Source organism: Phaethon aethereus (assembly GCF_964289735.1).
Source record: "Phaethon aethereus genome assembly, chromosome: 6".
NCBI classification, from domain to species: Eukaryota; Metazoa; Chordata; class Aves; order Phaethontiformes; family Phaethontidae; genus Phaethon; species Phaethon aethereus.
This window is the reverse complement of record NC_138580.1, coordinates 18,322,481-18,340,242: the sequence shown is the minus strand read 5'-3', so window position 1 is coordinate 18,340,242 and position 17,762 is coordinate 18,322,481. Positions and strand designations below refer to the sequence as shown.

The window sequence follows — 17,762 nt, the reverse complement described above, 5'->3', positions numbered from 1 at the left end:
GGGAGAGGGAAACGGTGCTGCCCCGCTCTGCGCCCAGGCACCCGAGGCTTCTGTTTCTGCTCTTCCCAAAGCTCTGAGCTTCACGACGGGGCTGGCCACGTGTCCCCAGCTGGGCTTGGGGACAGGCCGTGCATCTCACCCACCCCATAGCATCTCACCCTTTGAGACAGAGGCTGGGTCCTCTCAGGTACCCGTGGTGCATCCCAGTGTCCCGGCGCAGGACGGGACACCGGGGCAGGTCTGATACTGTCCCCAAGCCTCTCTTGCTGAGGGCACAGAGCGTCTGTGGGAAAACGGGAGAAGAACAGTGGGCACAGCCCTGGCTGACGGAGTTTTCCCAGTCCCCCACCCCAGGGATAGCAGCTTGGGGGCAGGAAGGGGGGACGCAGCCGGGGAGAGGCAGGAGGGCTGGGATGGAGCCCGTCGTCCCCGCAGCACGGCCGCTGGGGCTCCGTGTTTTGCAGCCCGCCTTGTGGGCGCTGAGGTTTGGTTTCCTTCTCTCTGCTCTTTTCCTCTTCCTCGCCAGGCCCCAGGGCTGCCGACTGACCTCAAAGGGAAAAGCGGGCTGCAAGGGACAGCGGTGAGGATGGGCAGGGGTAAACACGGGGCTGGGGCTGGCCAAGCGGTGGGTGATGGAGGTGAAGTCATGCCGTGACGTCAGCCCTGCGGCTTTGGGGACAGCCGTGGTTAGGCTGCCCGAGGAGGGGCGGCTGTTTTCCTGCAGCTCCACCGCTCGCTCCCAGTGCCCGTCTAACTTATAAACTTTAATGGACAGTTTAAAAGGTTCCTGCCATGGGCACCTTGTTGCCAGTTTTAGGTTTTTAATTTGGAAACTTTCCCCTCTGTGGTCGAGGGAGGAAGGACTTGGGTCCGCTCGGGGCCAGTCATCAGGACACGCGGGTGCCAGAGAGACAGTCCAGAAGGGCTCTGTTCCCGTCACTGGTGTCAGGGCAGGATCGGCCACGCCAGCGCCGAGGAGGGCGGCGGGACGTGCGCTGTGCACGGGGCCGACGGGCTGGAGGAGCCCCCCGGTCCCCTCCCGCTGCCCACATGTTGGTGGAATAAATTTAGCTGCTCCTCGGCCGCTGGCTGGGGGAGTGCCAGCAGCAGCCACCTGCTCCCGATCGGCGCGGTCCTACCCCCCCGCCCCGGGGGTCACCAGGGCTCCGGGCTGTGCAGGACGCTGCCCTCGGGAGATGCCGGGAGACCTCGCAGCTCTGCCGGGGGGGTGAGGAGGCATGGGGCTACAGCCACGTTTGCTCCCCCAGGCGCCCGGATCCTCGTCCACCTCGTCCACTGCCACTGCAGTGGTTCTCCTGCCCCATGGGGCTGCAAGCGGTGGGTGTCTGTGCTGCAGAGACCATCGGAGGGGTCTGCCTTGTCCTCTGCCTTGTGGTTGCTGACAGCTGTGACCCCCCAGCCGCATCCCGGGGGATGCCGGCATCCCTCCCCGCAGCTTGCTCCTGCCGTGCCACAGCCGGCAGAGCCGGGGTTGGGTGCAGAGCTGTGCCTGCGTGTGCTGCTCCGCAGGAGGAGAGGGTGCAGGACCGGCACTCTGGGAGATGCTGAGGGCATGGCACTGCTGCTCCTCCTCGCTGCCCACCTTCCCCGAAGGCCTCCAGCAGCCCGTGCGAGGTGTGGGTTGGCAGAATCACGTTTCACCAGTGCAAGCTCAGCTCTGCTCTGCCTGTGGTGTCTCAAGAAGCCCCCACAAATGCCCAGGAGGTGCTGGGTGCTGGGACATGGAGCCGAGGCCTGGTGCCCTCCCATACAAGAAGGAAAACAGCCTACAGTCCTGAGGGGAACATCCCCACAGCCTTTCCACCCAGCCCTCCCTTTGCAGCTGGAGACAGTAGGGACATCTCCCCCCAACACAGCCACAGGGGTAACTGATGGTGGGGCTCCAAGGAGTGACCATGGTTCGGCTGGGTCTTTCCATGCCTCCAGACCGGTGTGGTGGAGTATGTTCCGTATGTTCCTGCTGTACATGCTGGTTGTCGGAGGGTGCCGCATGCAGGCTGGCCCCTCCAGTGCGGTCTGATGTGGCCGTGCTGCGAGCCCCTCTGGCTGGCTGGGTCCTAGACCCAGCTGGGACAGCCCACCCTAGAGCATCTTAGCTATCAAGTGGGTCCAAGACCTTTCGGAGACCTTGCTGGGGGACCGGGGAGCTGCACGGCAGAGAAGAGAGCTGGCTTGGCAGAAGTCTGCACCCCAGGGGTTGAACTCCTCTGGGGTGGGCACCCAGAGCGGTATAAATAGCACGCGGAGCCAGAGGAGCAGAGGAGTGGCCCTGGTTTACCAGCACTTTCATACCATGGCTTTCAAGTGGTTCCCCTGCCTCTTCCCCATGAGCCAGTGGCACATCTGCGCTCAGCCCCGGCGCGGGGCCGGCCGGCGGGCTGCCTCCGGTGCTGTGCCACGTGCTCTGCGGCCGCTGGAGCTGGTGCCGCTCGCCAGCCCCAGAGCAGCCCTGCTTTTGCCAGCCCTGTAATTGATTCCTGCTCTCCTGCACGGGCGGAGGCTGCAGATGTGCAGCCTGGTAGCAGGCAGCAGGCTGCGGGTACCAGCTCCAGGAGCCAGCCCGGGCAGGGCGAGGAGCAGCCCAGTCCTCGTCTTGGCTCTGACGTCCGCTTTAGGAGCTGCCTTTTGAGTTTCCAGGTGTTCGGAGAGGTTCTCTCCCAGCCTCAGCTCCTGGAGGCAGGGAATTTGGGAGGGGGACAGAACCTGCTTGCCCTGTTTTGGGGGTCTTGGAGGAGATGGGATTGTTGGAGAGCAAAGAAACAGCTCCCCAAATGTCACTGTTGTATCTGCCGGTGACAGGCTCGTGTTTTGAGACAATGGCAGCTGACAGCAGTGCGGCGCAGGAGGCTGTAGAAGTCCCCCATTACCCTGAAGCTGCAGAAAGACCTGGCTGGAGAGGGAGATGGTCCTCCTGCACAGTGCCCCAGCAGCTCTGGAAATTGGCCCCCCAGCCAGCCAGCCGCCCCACTGAAAGCTGGGGTCTGGCAAGGGGGAGTGGGGGCAGCAGCCAGCACTGTCCGGCTTGCTGAGCCCTCTGACATCTTTAAGGCTGGCAAAGAGCAGGGCCATAGGGGTGGCGGGGGTTTAAGTTATGGAGGAGGATTTTCTAGCCTGGCACCATATAGGAGACAACATATTGGAGCATGTTATTACGGGTAAGGTTAAAGGTAAACCAGTTTTTAGGTTGGAAGGTGATTGTGGTCCAGAGTGTGACTGCAGACAGACGAGGTTTGACATGAGCACAGGGGACTGCAGGCAGGCACCCTGCGTGCCTTGTTTTCCAGTGCTGCTGATGACAGATAGTGCTGCATGGAAGAAAACGCCTAGAAAAATAGGGATGAAAATGGTGAGGCTTTAAAAAAACCCTGTATTTAGCCAAAGGGCATGGTTTTGCTGTCTGGAGATGGCAAGGGGTGGGTGAACCCTTTGGAGCAAGGCAAGCCCGAATGGAGAGAGCAGCGTAACGAGTGGGCAGGGGGCTGGAAAAAGCAGCGGTCGCCAGAGCCGGGGGAGGTCTCTGCTCCTCATCGCCCACAGGAGAGCGGCGGGGCTCGGAGCATCACGCTCCCGGCACAGGCTGGGATCCCTGCCCTTGAAAACGAGCGGCGGCTCGGGCTGCAGCGGCCCAGCCTGGCAGGGCAGAGGTGGATGGGGCTGCAGCGGCAAGGGGAGGTCTGCTTGCCCGGGCGCGGCGTGGAGCAGGGCTGGGGCCATGGCTTTTGGCTCCCCCAGCCCTCTGTGCCCCCCCGCAGGCAGCACCACAGGGACCCCATCGCTGTCTCCAAGGGCTGAGAGGGCGAAGGTGCCCTGACAGAGTGTTTTATTAGCAGCAGGTGCCTGAAACCCAACTCGCAGCTCCGCAATCCCTCCCCTCACCTGGAGATGAACCCGGGTTGGGGGGCATGACTGTGCAGGGTCAGGCCCCGCCGGTGCCAGGATTACTCCTGCCGTAACCAGAGCGGCTCCTCGGCAGCCTGACGGGCTGGTCCTGCCACGGGCGACAGGCGCGTAATGCCTGATTTCACAGCACCGGCATGCTCTGTTTGCCCGTGGCAATGATCTCTCCTGCCCTGGCTGGCTCTAGTCGCTGGCCAGACCCCGACCTGCAGCTCTGTCAGCTGGGATTAGAGAGAAGATTTAGGCTAAGACCTCTTTGCTCCTGGCTGGAGCAATGACAGAGAAGGGAAAGACCAACGCATCATCTCTGGAGATGGAGCTCCTGCCCTGCCCCTCCATCCTGTGCCTGGCAGCTCCCAGACCTGCCTCCAGAGGTGGGACAGGAGTATCTCAGGTCTGCAGGCAGCACCGGGGCTTTGCAAACGCCACGGCACTGCTATGGCTGGGAGCAAACCCCATAGAGAAGGAAAGTAGAGACTCCCCCATCTCTCCAGCTCAGAGGTGGTCCATGAGATGGCCATAGGTCCGCGGGCCATCTACAGCAAACCAAGGAGATGCTCCCAAGAGGGGCAACTGAGGAACAGGAGTGGTCCATGCAGAAGGGCTCTCCCCTTTGCTGCCTGCAGCCTCTCTCCCAGAGTGCTCCTTGCCGTGCCCAGGCAGCTCGTTCCAGCAAAGACATGTCTGAGAGGAGGAGCTGTGGGGCAGCACGGCGTGGGGCAGATGCAGCCGGCATCCCCTTCCCTCGGCCCCTCCAAGCGAGGGGCCAGGGGCGGTTTGGCAGGGGATGAGCAGCGGTGCCCTGCGGTCGGGCGGGCGCTGGCTGCCCGGTGCCCGGCGCAGGCAGAGCAGGGTCCATGCAGCGGCCGGGGGTGCCGTGGCATCCTGGCAAGCACCGGGACTTGCAGCAGCGCCGTACCTGCACCTCCCTATGGCACAGTGCCGCGCCCGGGCTGGGGATGCTCGTCGCTTCCTCGCGGGGCGCGCAGCCCCGGCCAGCCCTCTGTGTCCTCACGCGTTTGTCCTCTCCCAGAATGTCACTTCCTGCTCGTCTCCCCAGACCCCAGCTTTGTTGGCCTGAGCTCATTTAGCTTTGACAAAGTTTATAGCGCGCTGGAATGTAGAATGGCTGCTGGCCTCCCTCCAGCCTAAACATCCCCACCCCGTGCTGCGACAGGAGCTGATAAGGGTGAGAGCTGCAGTGGGCAGGTATCTCGTGCCCAGCCCGCGACCTTACAGCCACACGACCTTGAAGGTTGTCATTTATCTCGCGCGCGCGTGTGTGTGTGCGAGCTGTCTCCCATCCCCAAGAAATGTTCTCAGCGTCTCTGGTTTTTTCTCCGGGCCAAACCCACATGCACGTTGCCCGAGACCGACTCCGAACAGACTCCTTTGATGAGCAGGGCTTAAATATATATTTGGCATTCCAGTGGCAGCGTGCCGAGCGCGGCCGAGGGTGTGAAAGTGTTTGCTTGACAAACTCCGGGGGCTCTCGGCTCTCTGCCGGCCCTGGGGACTCACAGGAGAGAAATGTCAAGGAATTTTTCACCTTTCTGTTTTGTTTTGTGTTTTTATTTTGTTTTCCTTCTGAGAGAGCATTTTTAGCTCTGGTGAAAGGTGCCTGATTGACAGTTCCAGACACTGAGTCCCCTCTCTTCACTGGGACAGGGACAGTAGGAGCAAACATCCCACCCCGGTCCCGTCGGGGAGAGGGAGCCTTGCTCTGACCCTGGGGGGTCCCGTCTCCTCTCCGCTGGCCCTGTCCCCTCCGTGAGCCCAGCGTTGTCATGGATGGATTTGGGTGCCAGCAGGATGGAGATGCCCCACATCCTAGACGGCCCAGGCTGTGGACTGCTTGGAGCTGGCCCTTTTGCAAAAAGCCTCTGTTGGCTGAGGACAACGGGGTCTCAGTCACAGGATCTTTTGTCACCGCTCAGCTGGCCCCAAAGAGCCCTCCGCCCCAGCACTGTGCTGGGAAGACATCCGTGCCCATTGCTCCATGGAGGATTTCCCAGCCGGTGTCCCCAGCTGCCGTGGCACCAGCCTGGGGTATGCACTGGCCCGCGGGCACCTTTGGGGGTGCAGAGACCTCTTGTCACCTTGCGCCTGGAGACGGAGCAAATGGAGCAGGAGGGTGTCTGCGAGGGCAGGTTGCGGATGGACGGGCTGGATGCTTGCAGCCTCCTAAAATGGTGCGTGGGAGCTGCTGGGGGTATGAAGTCAAAACCACCCTGATCTTCACCTGCCGCGCGGCTCCTTCTGGGCTGCAGCCGGCGATGGGGCAGGGGAGGCAGCTCCGTCACCAATTCCCATGTGCTGTGGGATCCATGGTGGGACTGGGACTTGCGGGGCAGAGTGGGGTGCAGAGCTGGGGTTCTGGGCTTGGATGGGAGCCCAGGGGTGTCTCCTGCGGGGGGGGGGGGGAAGGCAGAGCCTCCCCATCGCTCCAGCCGCTGCGTCCTGCGCCTGTGGGAAACGGGGAGGGAAGGCCCTGAGCAGCAGATTCGGTTTCAGAGCCCACGTCTGCAGTGGCTGCCGGAGCGGGGTGACATCCCAGCTGGCTCTTGGGGAGGGGGCTGGGGGGGCTGCATCTGTGTGTTCCCAGCTGTCCCCAGCGTAATCCCTCACGAAAGAGAATCCCCTGCCCTGCTGCATCCCTGTTGTCTGGTGGTAGCGCTGCTTGGTCCTAAATCACCTGCCGCTCCCAGCCTGGTGGGTCACCATGGAAATGGGGGTGCTGCTCCCCAGGCCAGCGGAGACGGAGGGTCTGGGGTCTGTGGGACAGGGGTCTGGACTCTGGAGGCTGCAGAGCAGGGATTAGGATGCTTGGAGTCTACGGGGAGAGGCTTGGTGCCCTGGGGACCATAGGGCAGGGATTGGTACCCAGGGGTACTAATTTGGGGGCAGGGATTGGGCTGCTGTGAACTGTAGATGCTGAGAAAGGGGTACAGGGGGCCTGCGGAGCAGGGTTGGGGTCGCTGGGGGGCTGGGGGCAGGATCTGTCCCCGGGGTAAGGACAGGCTTGGCTCGTGCTCCCCGATGTTTCCTTCCCGGTCCACTGAAGAATCGCTGGCTTGTCTGGTGGAACGTGGACCGGTGGATTTCCTGGGCAGCGAGCCCCTTTCATGTGGCTGCTGGCAAACTCTCATGACATCACCAGGGGCTGCTCCTCCTGGAGACAAACCCAGTGCTTTTTAGGGGTGTGCCATCCCCCCTGCCCCAGCCTGTGTGTTTTGGCTGGGGGGGACCCGGGGAACCGTGTCCAAGAGCGGCTGCTCTGGCAGGGAGATGGCGCGCAGGGCCGGTGGGCAGGGGGAGGGCAGCCTGTCCCCCCCCCCGTACTGAATAAACATGGGCTGGAGGGGGCTTTTCCAGGCTGGACCACACCCCGGGGGGCTATTTTTTGCCATGAATGAAGGGGCTGTGTGCTCGCAGGGCAGCCTGGCCTCCTGCCGCCGCTGCTGTGCTCGGAGAGCTTGCCTGACACTCAATCCTGTTGCCTGGCCGGGGACCAACATCTGCGTTGAGCAGCTGGGCACTGCCCGGGGACACCTGGGCACCCGGCACAGCTGGGCGCTGCCTGCAGGGACACCTGGGCACCCGGCACATCTGGACACTGCCTGTGTGACAGCTGGGCACCCGGCACAGCTGGGCGCTGGCTGCGGGGACACCGGCGGGCTGCCGGCGCTGGGGAACACGGGCTGTCGCGGAGCAAAGGGAAGTGACGGTGACTCAGTGGCTGTGCCAGTGGCTGTGCCAGCGGCGGTGCCAGGGCCGCTGGGGCATGTCAGACCCAGCCCTGCTGGGGCCGTGTGCCTGGGGAGCCGCCTGCGCCAGCCCCGGGGCGAGCCCTGCTGCCCCCCTGCCCCGCGCAGCAATGCTTCCTGCTGCAGTTTCGGGTGATGATGGGGCAGTGTCCCCAGGGGCTGCCCCTCCGGCTGCGCCCGCGCTTGGGAGGAACTGCAAAGCCACCAGGGTGGAGGAGCCGCTGCCTCGCTCTCAGCCCGGTCCTGAACGCACCCAGATTCCCCCCAAAGCCCCTAATCCCTCCTGGCTCAGCCCCAGCTTCCTCTCTGGGCCCTGTTAGCTCAGCTAATCCTTTGTGTGCCGGGTTTAGGGACATACTGGGTGCAGCATCTCCTGTCACCCCCAGATTTTCCTTCTCAAGGGGTCTGCGGGCTGCTTTGCCAGTCCCTAGCCCTGACCCACGCTCCTGCCACCTCCACCACCCCACTGCCCCACAGGTCCCAGGGGAGCCGCGAATGTTTGTGCCTGTGAGTGAGTGGCCTGTCCTCGCCGGGTGGAGCCGGGGTGCCGGATCCCACCCGTCGCTGTTCCTTATCGCCACGCAGCATCCTTGTGATTCACCAGGTGTGGCTCTCTTTCCGTCACCCCACTTTGGAGGAAGTTTCCTGGCCAGCCCCCCGCGAGCCCTGCACAATAATAACAAGCTGGGATGAGCTGGCTGGCCTTCCTGAGCAGCCCTACAATAACAAACCAGCGCGATGTGTCCAGCTTTCCTGGACAGACAATAATAAACCCGCATGAGCTGGCACGCTTTGCGGAGGAACCCTACAATAATAAGCCTGGGTGATGTGTCCAGCTTTGCCAAGCCACCCTGCAATAACAAGGCAGCATGAGCCGCCCAGCTTCCTTGCGGAGAAGAGGGGTCCCTGAGCTGTCCCCCTGCGAACAGCTCAGCTGCTGGGCTCAGGGGGGACCTTGGCCATCAGGCCTCCACACCTCCTGCTCCTGGGCTTGCCCAGGCTCTCCCCTGCCTGCTCCAGCCCCTGGAGAAGGCACCTGTGCCAGTGGTGGGCCAGGCTGGCAGAGGTGATGACCGTAGGTGCCATTGGCTTGTGGCTCTGCTGTCCTGGAAGCCAGCGACAAGTCCTCACAGCTCCTGACGTGCTGGGACTTGCTGCTCTTCAGAGCATCTTCCTTGGGCATCTCTCTTGCCGAACTGGCACCCAACACCAGCTGCCCTGGGGGCTCTCCTGCTGTTGCCGTATGGGCTGCTGGAAGGGAGGACAAGTGCTCATGGTCAGCATGGAGCTGGGGGTGCCACCAGCAGTGCCCTCAGACCCTGAGCAGCCATGCCCAGCCTCTTGCAGGGTCACCCAGTTGGGGAGGCAAGGCTGGTGTCTGAAGCAAGGGCTGCTCTGCTGAACCCCACTCTTTTTCAGGGATTTTCTTGGTGCTTGGGCAGTGGGAGGGCTCAGATGTCCATGTGTTTGTTGGGCAGAGTGGTGGGATGCCCAGTCTCCAGGTGTGGCTGTGCCTGCTGCTGGCTGGAGCCCCCTTGCCCCCACCAGCCCTCTGCCAAGCCCCAGGCTGCTCCTGTTACGGCTGGGGAGGAGATGCTGCAACCTCCTGCCCTACCTCTGCGCTGCCGCCGACCCTCCTTTCGCTGGGATTTATCCCTGGGAGCTGGAAGCAGCAGCAGGTGGGCAGGGCAGGGACAGGACCCCCCCAGCATCCCTGCACGGGGGGGGACCTGCATCCACACCAGCGCGGCTGCGGCACAATGCAGAGCCCCCGCTGCTGCCGCACCCCTCCGCTCAGTGTCTGCGAGAAAAGCTGTAACCCAAGCCACGAAAACAGCACAAGAAGAAAAGAAAAGGGTATTGAGCGGCGGGGCTGCTGCGGTCGCCGGCCAGCATAGACTGCTGGTTGTTAAGCGGGTGCCTCGCTTGCAAAGGCTGCCTTGATGAAGTGTGAGACAGCACTTACGGAGGGACGCGGGCAGGCATTCTCGCTCCATCTTCCGCTCACAGTGCCGCTCTTTATGCGCCTGACATTTGCTCGCTGGAAAGGCCCCGAAAGTCAGGGGGAAAGGAAAACATTGCCCGCAGCAGGGCCGGAGCGGCGCTGGGAGGAGTGCTGGGCCGTGCCGGGCTGGGCTGGGTCGGGCTGGGATGCTCAGCCGTCCCGGCCTCACCGCCCGCTCTTCCCCGGGGTGACCCCTTCACCTCTCGGCAGCTCTCGGGCTGCCTTCCCCTGCCGGCACCACCGCTTCCTGCCAGGTGTGCTCAGCCTGGCTCCCTGCCTGGGAAGCCCTGGCCATCCTGCCCCTGCCTGCTCCACGGGCGGGCTGGCAGCGCTGCCAGCTCTCCTAGCTGCTGCTGCTGCTGCTGCTGCTGCTGCTGCTGCTGCTGCTGCTTCTGCCGCCGTGCGTCCCCAGGGGCGTGCGTGGTAGGGGGTGATGGGGACAGCGTGAGCTCAGGGCAGGCCCCTTAGCCATCCGCCGCTGGGGTCGGCAGTGCCCCAGGGACCGCTGCAAGCTGGGGGGAGTGTGTGCCAGCAGTTCCAAGGGCTGGAGGAGCTGGGAAAGGGCATCGGTGTTCAGTGTGGGGTAGCTCAGGGTGCTTTGGGGAAACTTGGAGTGCTTTGGGGCAGCTCTGCCCCGAGGGAGAGGGTCATTGCCCCACTGGGGAGCTGGGGCAGGAGGCCAGGCCGTGGCATGATCTGCCCCTTGGCCTGCCCTTGACCCCAGCCAGGAGGGCGCAGTTCAACCCCCTTCGCCTCTGTCCTCCCACGGGCAGGCGCTGGTGGGATCCCTTGGTCCGGTGCTGTTGGCAGAGGCTGGGCGAGCGGCTAGCACAGATCGGTGCTCATCTGCCTGGACCCCAGGGTGGATCCCTCCCCACCCTGACCGACGTTGGCACAACCACAGGCACAGATGCCCAGCGCGCACCCAGTGAGCCACGCCAGCCCCGTTCCCAGGAGCACGCACAAAGCTCGCGGAAGGGGAGAGCGCCGAGGGCAGCCTGGCCACGAGGCACGGGAACGCCCCGGCCATCGAGCCCTTCCCCTGCCCGCCGCGGGCTGCCACAGCATCGCCAGGCTTCGCCCGCGCCAGCACGGCGGCGGCCATGCCCGTCGCCGGAGAGCCGGTGCGCCGTTCCTGGGCCGCCGCTCCACCACGCCGCTTCCGTGGAGCCCGCTGGCGGGGGGAGCCCGGGGAAGCCATGCCCCCCCCCCCGGCCCACACCCCTTGGCTCCCGGCCCCGGCAGGAATTATTAAGTGTGCCCCTGTGGAGCATGTGCTGAGGCTGGCCACGGGAATGTGGGCAGATCTGACATACAAGCCACAGCAGCCAGGCTGTAATTTCCAAACAGGCCCCGTTCGCTCTGTTTTCCAGTTAAAAATATATTAAAAAATAGGAATGTGGGGTTTGTAGTGAAGAATGTTGGTAACCACTTCGAACGTCTGGTGTGATAATGAAAGGGTCAGTCCCCAGCTTTGAGCACGACTGATTTAGACTCTGGTGCTTGGCACCGGCACGGGGGCCCAGCACGGTCCAGCCTGCCTGCAAATCAACCCCCCCCGGGCCCGGGCCAGGGGAAGGTGATGCTTCTGCATCGGTGGCAGGGTGCCGGGCTGGGTGACGTGCCCCTCCTGCTCACGCTGTCAAAAGGACATCCAGATCGCTGTCTCTTACGGCCTCTTGAGAAGGGAGTCTGGGCAGGGGTGGGTGAAGGCAGGATGCCTTGGGAGATGGATGCTGTACCCTGCCCACCACTGGCCCTGCTGCCACCCCCTATGCTGGGGTACAGCCCCATAGCAGAGCCCTCCAGGGTGGGGGGCACCGAGCGAGGCTGCAGTCCAGCTCCCTGTGAGCTGCCCCCGCTGCTGCGGGGTTGCCGGCGAGCACGGCTTGCTCCCGGTGCGAGGTCAGGCGCCTGCCCCCTTCGCCGGGCAGCCCCCCCAGCTGGGCTAATCACAGTTCAGGGTGTGCTGCGGAGCCTCCCGTGCCGCAGCCTTAGCCTTGAGTTGCGCCTGATACCGGGGCATCCCACTTGGCCTTGTGGCCAGGTAGTCATAACACGTGTGGCAAGCCGTGCCAGCTCCCCCGGCATCGCTCCCCAGTGCCCAGTGAGGCATGTGGGGCAACCCAGCCATCACTCCCCCGGGTGCCAGCTCTCTGCCTGTGCCACTCCCCGGACCTCTGGCATCGTATTTATCCCAGAGATGCATAATCGGAGAAAAAACAAGTCACCGGAGGCCGGGGCTGACGTCGCAGTGGGGACAACAAGTTGGCTGCGGCGGGGTTCAGCTTGGGGATGTGCTGGGGCAGTGGGGCAAGGAGAGAGGGGAAAGTCACTGGTACCCAGGGCCTGTCCCCCACCCAGCCCTTTCTGGGGACACCTCCTTGTCCCTCTCAGCCTCCGGGGCCATCAGGTGGCCAGTGGCTGGCACAGCACGCTCCGCTCCCTGCTGAGTCACGGCTCTGCAGGGAAATGCTTCCAGCTCTGGTTATAAACCCATTTCCCTCCGGGGCTGTGAAGTGCGGCCCTCCCATCCCTGTGCGGGCCAGCTCCAGTAGCCCAAAGGTTCCAAGCCCACGGGCTAGAGCCGCTGGGAAGAGCAGCGGCAGGAGGTGGCCAGTGACCCCCAAATTCCACCCCAGGCTTGCCGGAGCTGGGCCCTTCCTGGAGGCATGGGCAGCAGGTACCCTGCACATGCAGATCCTTGTGCCACCCCAGATGTCCATCCCTCCTTAGGGGGGCTGGCGGTGCTGGGCATCCTTCTCCCAGTGCCTGCCCAGTGTGCTACCCCAGTGGGGGCATGTGTGCGGATCTCGGGGACACTGTTACATGCGTGCTGGGCACTCCACAGCGTTGCCCTGTCCCCAGGGACACCATGAGGACGCTGTGCCGGCTCCAGGAAGCTGCAGCTGAGCACCCAGAGACCAGCTGCCCCACCTGGATCCTCACCTGGATACTGGGAAGATGAGCAGCCTGGGCAGCCCCAGGGCATGTCCCGGGTGCCATCCTGCACTGCAGTCCGTCTCCCGGCTGGGCTGGAGCGGAGGGGGGTGAGTAGCACCCTACGCCTGTGTTCACAGCCTGCCCCACTGCCTTGGTGCTCCCTGGGGCCCCTTGGTGGTGGGGAGACGGGGTGTGCAGCAGGGCAGTGGAACCCATGGCTGGGTGGCTCTGCAGGGGACTCTCCCACCCTCTCGGGGCATTGACCCGTGCAGTGCTATCTAGTACACTTTGCTCACTCCAGCAGCGTTCCCGGCTTTCCTGGGAGCTGCTGTTTGCTTTTCTCTGAATTATGACTCCAGCTTGTGCCTTTGATCTGGGCTGTGTCGGCCACCCGTTGCCAGCCCCTCTCCTGCCTTTGAAGTGCAGTCACCTTCCCGGCCTCGGATGCTGCTTTTGCAACCTCGGGTGCAATCCTGGCCCCGTGGGGCTGAGGCATTCAGGGGAAGAGCATCCCCAGGTGTCCGAGGTGCTCAGCATCCTTCCTCCTCCCTGAGACCGTGTGATGGACCAGCGTAGCTCAGGGCTCAGAGGCCGGGCAAGGAGGCATTGGGAGGTGTGTTTGCCCAGTGGCAAGCAATCCCGGGGACGCTGGCAGGGCGCTGGGACCAGAGCATCGCTCCCTCCTGTGGCAGTGGGCAGGGACACAGGAGGTCTTGCACAGAAGCTGGTGAAAAAGCAGACCTCGGTGGCATCTGTGTCCTACAACTAAGGGGCCTTTCATGCCCGCAGCTCCAGCAGGAGGGATGAGACCTGCAGGGAAGGCGCCTTTCTGGGCACCAGCCAACGCGTCCTGGCATCGGCCCTGCCCTCCCTCCCCGTGCGGCGGGGAGCAGCGTGGGGGGCTCAGCCTGCCCTTTCTGCCACTGGGAAGCCTGAGCCAGGCTTTGGACTCTGGCCTTGAGTGGGTCTGAGCGTCCCCATGCCCTCCCCACTCCCCTGGCCCAGAGAGGATCCAGCCTTATCTGTTACACTTTGTTCTCCTGCTGTCTGGGTGCGGAGCGGAGCAGAGATTAGTGCGCAGACCTTTGACACACACACACACATATACACTGCCACACAACCAGCCACACACACCCCCAGAGCCACGCTCATCTATGCATGGCTGCGCACACAGTCCCCCACGCACACTCACATACTCACACCCGCCTGCACACGTGCGCCCATACCGTGCCCCATATACCCCCCCACAGCTGTGCCCTCCGGGGCACACACATGTTTCCCCATCCCTGCACGTGTTTGTTTTCTGGCCGTGTGCTCCGTTAGGTTCCCGTGGAGTATGGCCCTGCCTGCCAGCCTCCCTGTCGAGAGAGCCAAGGTCCCCCATGCACATCGGCATGGCCCGGGGGGCAAAGGTGACATCCCGCAGCCCTGGCAAGCGGTGCGGGCAGGAAGAGGGAAGCTTCCTTGCATCAAGCCTGGATGGAGACAAAAATATGTTCAGGGAGCCAGGAGCTGCTCTGGCAGCCTGGGAGCAAGCCTGGGCATCCCTCATCTGGCCGCCGCACCGTCCTCGGTTGCCATGGGGCCACCAGGGATAGCTGGTGCTGCCCGCATAGACATCGCTGGAGGCAGTTGTGGCAGGTAGAGGCTCCTGTCCCCACCTCGTGCCGAGGTCTTGCCCCTGCCCAAGGCTCGCTGTCCTTATCGGCCAGCCGCGGCCCCTGCGGTGCTCCGCCGGGGAAGCCGCAGCCCTTCCCCATGTGATCTTATCTCCAGCGTTTCATGAATGACTCGCAAGCCTCCACAGTCTGCCACTGAATGGGAAGGCAGCCCGCCGGCCGGAGCAGGTGTGCGGGTGTGTGCACGTGTGTGTGTGTGTGCGCACAGCTGGGGAGCAGCCACGTCCTGCCCAGTGCTGGAGCTGGCTGGCCCCGCAAGCCATGACGCCATCCCTGGGGCGAAGCAGACAGAGCCCGATGGGCAGAGGGATCACAGCCCCCTCTGCCCCACTGCGGCACCGCGGCAGGGTGTCCTGGCAGGAACCGGCTCCTGGCAGGTGATTTCCCGGCAGGGTGACGGTGCCTCTTGCTGTCTCCCACAGAGCCTGCCCCAGATCTGCGGCGTGGCAGAGGGGCAGGCGTTCGCCTCTGCTCTGCGGCAGCTCTACTTGGCGGTGACGCAGCAGGAGGCCAAGCAGGCTCGGAAACGGCAGCGTTCAGGTGAGGAGCTCCATGGCCGTAGGATGGGGAGAGCCTGAAGCACCCGGCCTCCCCGTGGCTGAGCCCCCAGCCCAGGGGAAGGGGAGTGGGGCCCCAGCTGCGGCTCCCTCCATGCAGCAGTCTCCCCCTTTGCTTTTCCTGCCATCGGCTGAGCTCCCACACCCAGGTGCCATTCCTGGTGTGGGTTTGGGCGATGCCTTCTGCTCCTTCATCTCAATCCCGAATTGCATCTCTTTCTGCCGGTACCAGAAGACACAGAGGGCCCAGCACCGGCTGCAGAAGCTGCAGGGCACCCCTGCCCACCACCTCCATCCCAGGAGGACACAACAGAGTCTTCCAGTGAGGGAACGACGGTGAGTGCAGCTCTGGAAACAGCTTGTCCATACCAATGGCAGGATGGGGCCCGCATATCCCTTCCCTCCTCGCATCCCAGCCCTGTACCCCTCCAGGATGGGCTGGGGGTCTCAGCCTCAGTTCCTAGCCCATCCTACCCCATGCATCCTGGCTGGGGCACATGTGTGTGTGGTTTGCCCACCGCCACAGGGGTGGAGGATGTCACTGCTTGCACACGTGCACCCATCCTGCGTGAACCCCCAGGGGGGACTGACGCTGCCTCTGCTTTTTTTCCAGCCAACCTCTTCCCCAGCTCAGAAGCCCCGGCTGCCTGTAAGCAAGACCAAGTCGAAGAAGGCGAAAGGGCTCTTCAGCTGAAAGATCACTGCCGCCCACCCTGAGGGTCTCTGCTCCCCCCAGCATGTGAGAGAGGCAGTGCAGATCACCCATGCATCCTCTGCTTCCCCACCTGCATCTCCTGGCAGACCCTGGCTTGGGACACGGTCCCCTCTCGGGGTGTCTCCAGCCAGGGTGACGGAGCATCTCCTCTCTTCAGTGGTGTCTCAGGAACCTCTTTTCTGCCTCTTCCCTGGTGTAGAGCTTGCCCTGGACCTGGGGGGAGTGGGAGGGATGCTGCTGGGTGGGTGTGGGACAGCAGGGACTCCAGCAGGGCTGCTGGGTTTGACTGCTCTCATGTGGGTTCGCAATAAAGGGCTGTGCCTGGGTAAGAATCCTCTTCTGCTCTTTTGTCTCCCCTGGGCCCATAGTGTCCAGGTAGGGGTGCAGGTTCCAGTGCTGCTGGGCCCCCCTCAGGCAGGTCCCGCTGTCCTAGGGGCTTGCACTGGCTCTGGACAGTGAGGAGGTGACAGCAGCATGTGGGGTGGGCTGTGCATGAGGGGCCCCCCAGATCCTGAGGGCACAACGTGCTGTAGAGCTTGAAGCCCATGTTCTCCTTGTCCTACGCCGGGGACACACCATGTGCTGCTGCCTGGAGCCAGGAGAAGCCCTTGTAGCAGCAGGTTGGTAAAGGCAGCCTGGCTGTGCCGAGGGCCACCCTCCATAGGCACGCAGCTCCCCCGGGTTAGTGGGCAGGTGATATGGGGCTAATCCAGCCTCTGGCCACCAAGTGGCAGGGGACAACCAAGCCACTAACACACTGAAAGCTCCCAGGCCAGGAAGAGGTTACAGATGCTCTCTGGACACAAAGCACCACCTCTGCCCTTCCACACCCTACCTGTCTGTCCGTCCATCTATCCATCCATCCATCCATCCATCCATCCATCCATCCATCCATCCATCCATCCATCCATCCATCCATCCTTTAGTCCCTGCTTTCCTCATCCAACCCTTGACTTCACATGCTTCCTTTGAGGCTGGGACCCCACTCGTGTGCCCGAGCCGTGTCCCGGCAGTGCCGCCATCCTGGTGCAGGGTCCCGTGCCCCCGGCTGCCCTGCTCCCCAGGGCTGGGCCAGCCGCAGTCACGCTGCCTGCTCTACTGGGCAGCGAGGGGGAAACAAAAACATCCGGAGCAGCCCCTGTGTCTGTGGAAGGGGAATGAAAGAACCTTTGCTGGGCCGTGGCCGGCCAGTCCCAGGGTGAGACCAGCCGGTTGCTTTTTATATTTCCTCTCCAAGGGAGCAGCACGAGGGGCAGGGTGGGTGGTGAGAAGGAGAAGCCATGGGACGGGGAGCTTGTGCCGACAGCCATAGCTGCCTGTATTGCTTCCCCCATCTGCCAGCTGCCAGACCCGGCAGCTTTGTGTCTGCTTGCCGGGCACGTGCCCCTGGGAGGATCCTGCTACCGACTGGATAGGACCAGGGCAGCAGTTCAGCAGCTTTATGTTTCATGTGTCTTCTGTCACCAGCTTGTCCCCTGGTGCAACCTCTGCTCCGTCTGCGTGGGCTCCATCTCCTGGCCTGGGAGCTGCGCTGTTCCAAGCCAGGTCCCCCAGCTCCCTGCTGGGTCTGGGGTCCATGCTGCTTCCCTGTGCAAGCCAGGACCTGCAGGAGGAGGGTTTATCACCCCAGCGTGGACATTTGGCGCATCTGTCTCCTTCGGGACTGAGGGGACATCACACAGGGGGTGACACATTCCCATCCTGGCTGTGCTGGTGGCTGGTGGGCTCTATAGGGGAGCGGGTGGTGCAAACCAGCACCTGCACCCCCAGGTTGTCCCAGCTGCCAGCTGCACCCAGGATGTGCCTCTGCTGCTCCCCATGGTTCTCAGCCCAGGGCAGCCTGTCCCAGCCCCAGGGATGCTGCAGGGGCATTGCTCAAGAGCCCTGTCCCACTGCACAGTAAGTCCCCCTGGGGAGCCCTGCGACTCTGTGCCCAAGGGGCAGGGGAGCACCCCAATGGCCATGGGCTGGGGGTAAAGACCTGCTGCAAGGACAGGCCCTGCTCCACTCACCCTGCTCCCAAGGCAAGTGAAGTTGGGGCCACAGGAGCGTGGACTGGGGGGTAGATAAAAGCAGAGGAGTGAAGACATCAGTGAGAAAAAGAGCTCTGCCGACACCCCCAAGGCCACCACAGGGACCCCAGCCCCCAAGACTCCAGCACGGGGCCACCGGTGCCAG

General features: G+C 63.5%; 1 protein-coding gene across 1 annotated transcript in view; it reads left to right on the top strand.

The window, feature by feature from the left end:
* Window positions 1-15,563, top strand: part of NHEJ1 (non-homologous end joining factor 1) — a gene marked incomplete at both ends in the record, with an annotated part of 44,942 nt that extends 29,379 nt beyond the window's left edge. The window contains 3 exons of the mRNA XM_082001418.1: window positions 14,735-14,852; window positions 15,102-15,205; window positions 15,483-15,563. Of these exons, the coding sequence (XP_081857544.1) occupies window positions 14,735-14,852; window positions 15,102-15,205; window positions 15,483-15,563 (303 nt within the window). The remainder of the gene's footprint in view (window positions 1-14,734; window positions 14,853-15,101; window positions 15,206-15,482) is intronic.
* Between the last annotated feature and the right edge of the window lie 2,199 nt (window positions 15,564-17,762).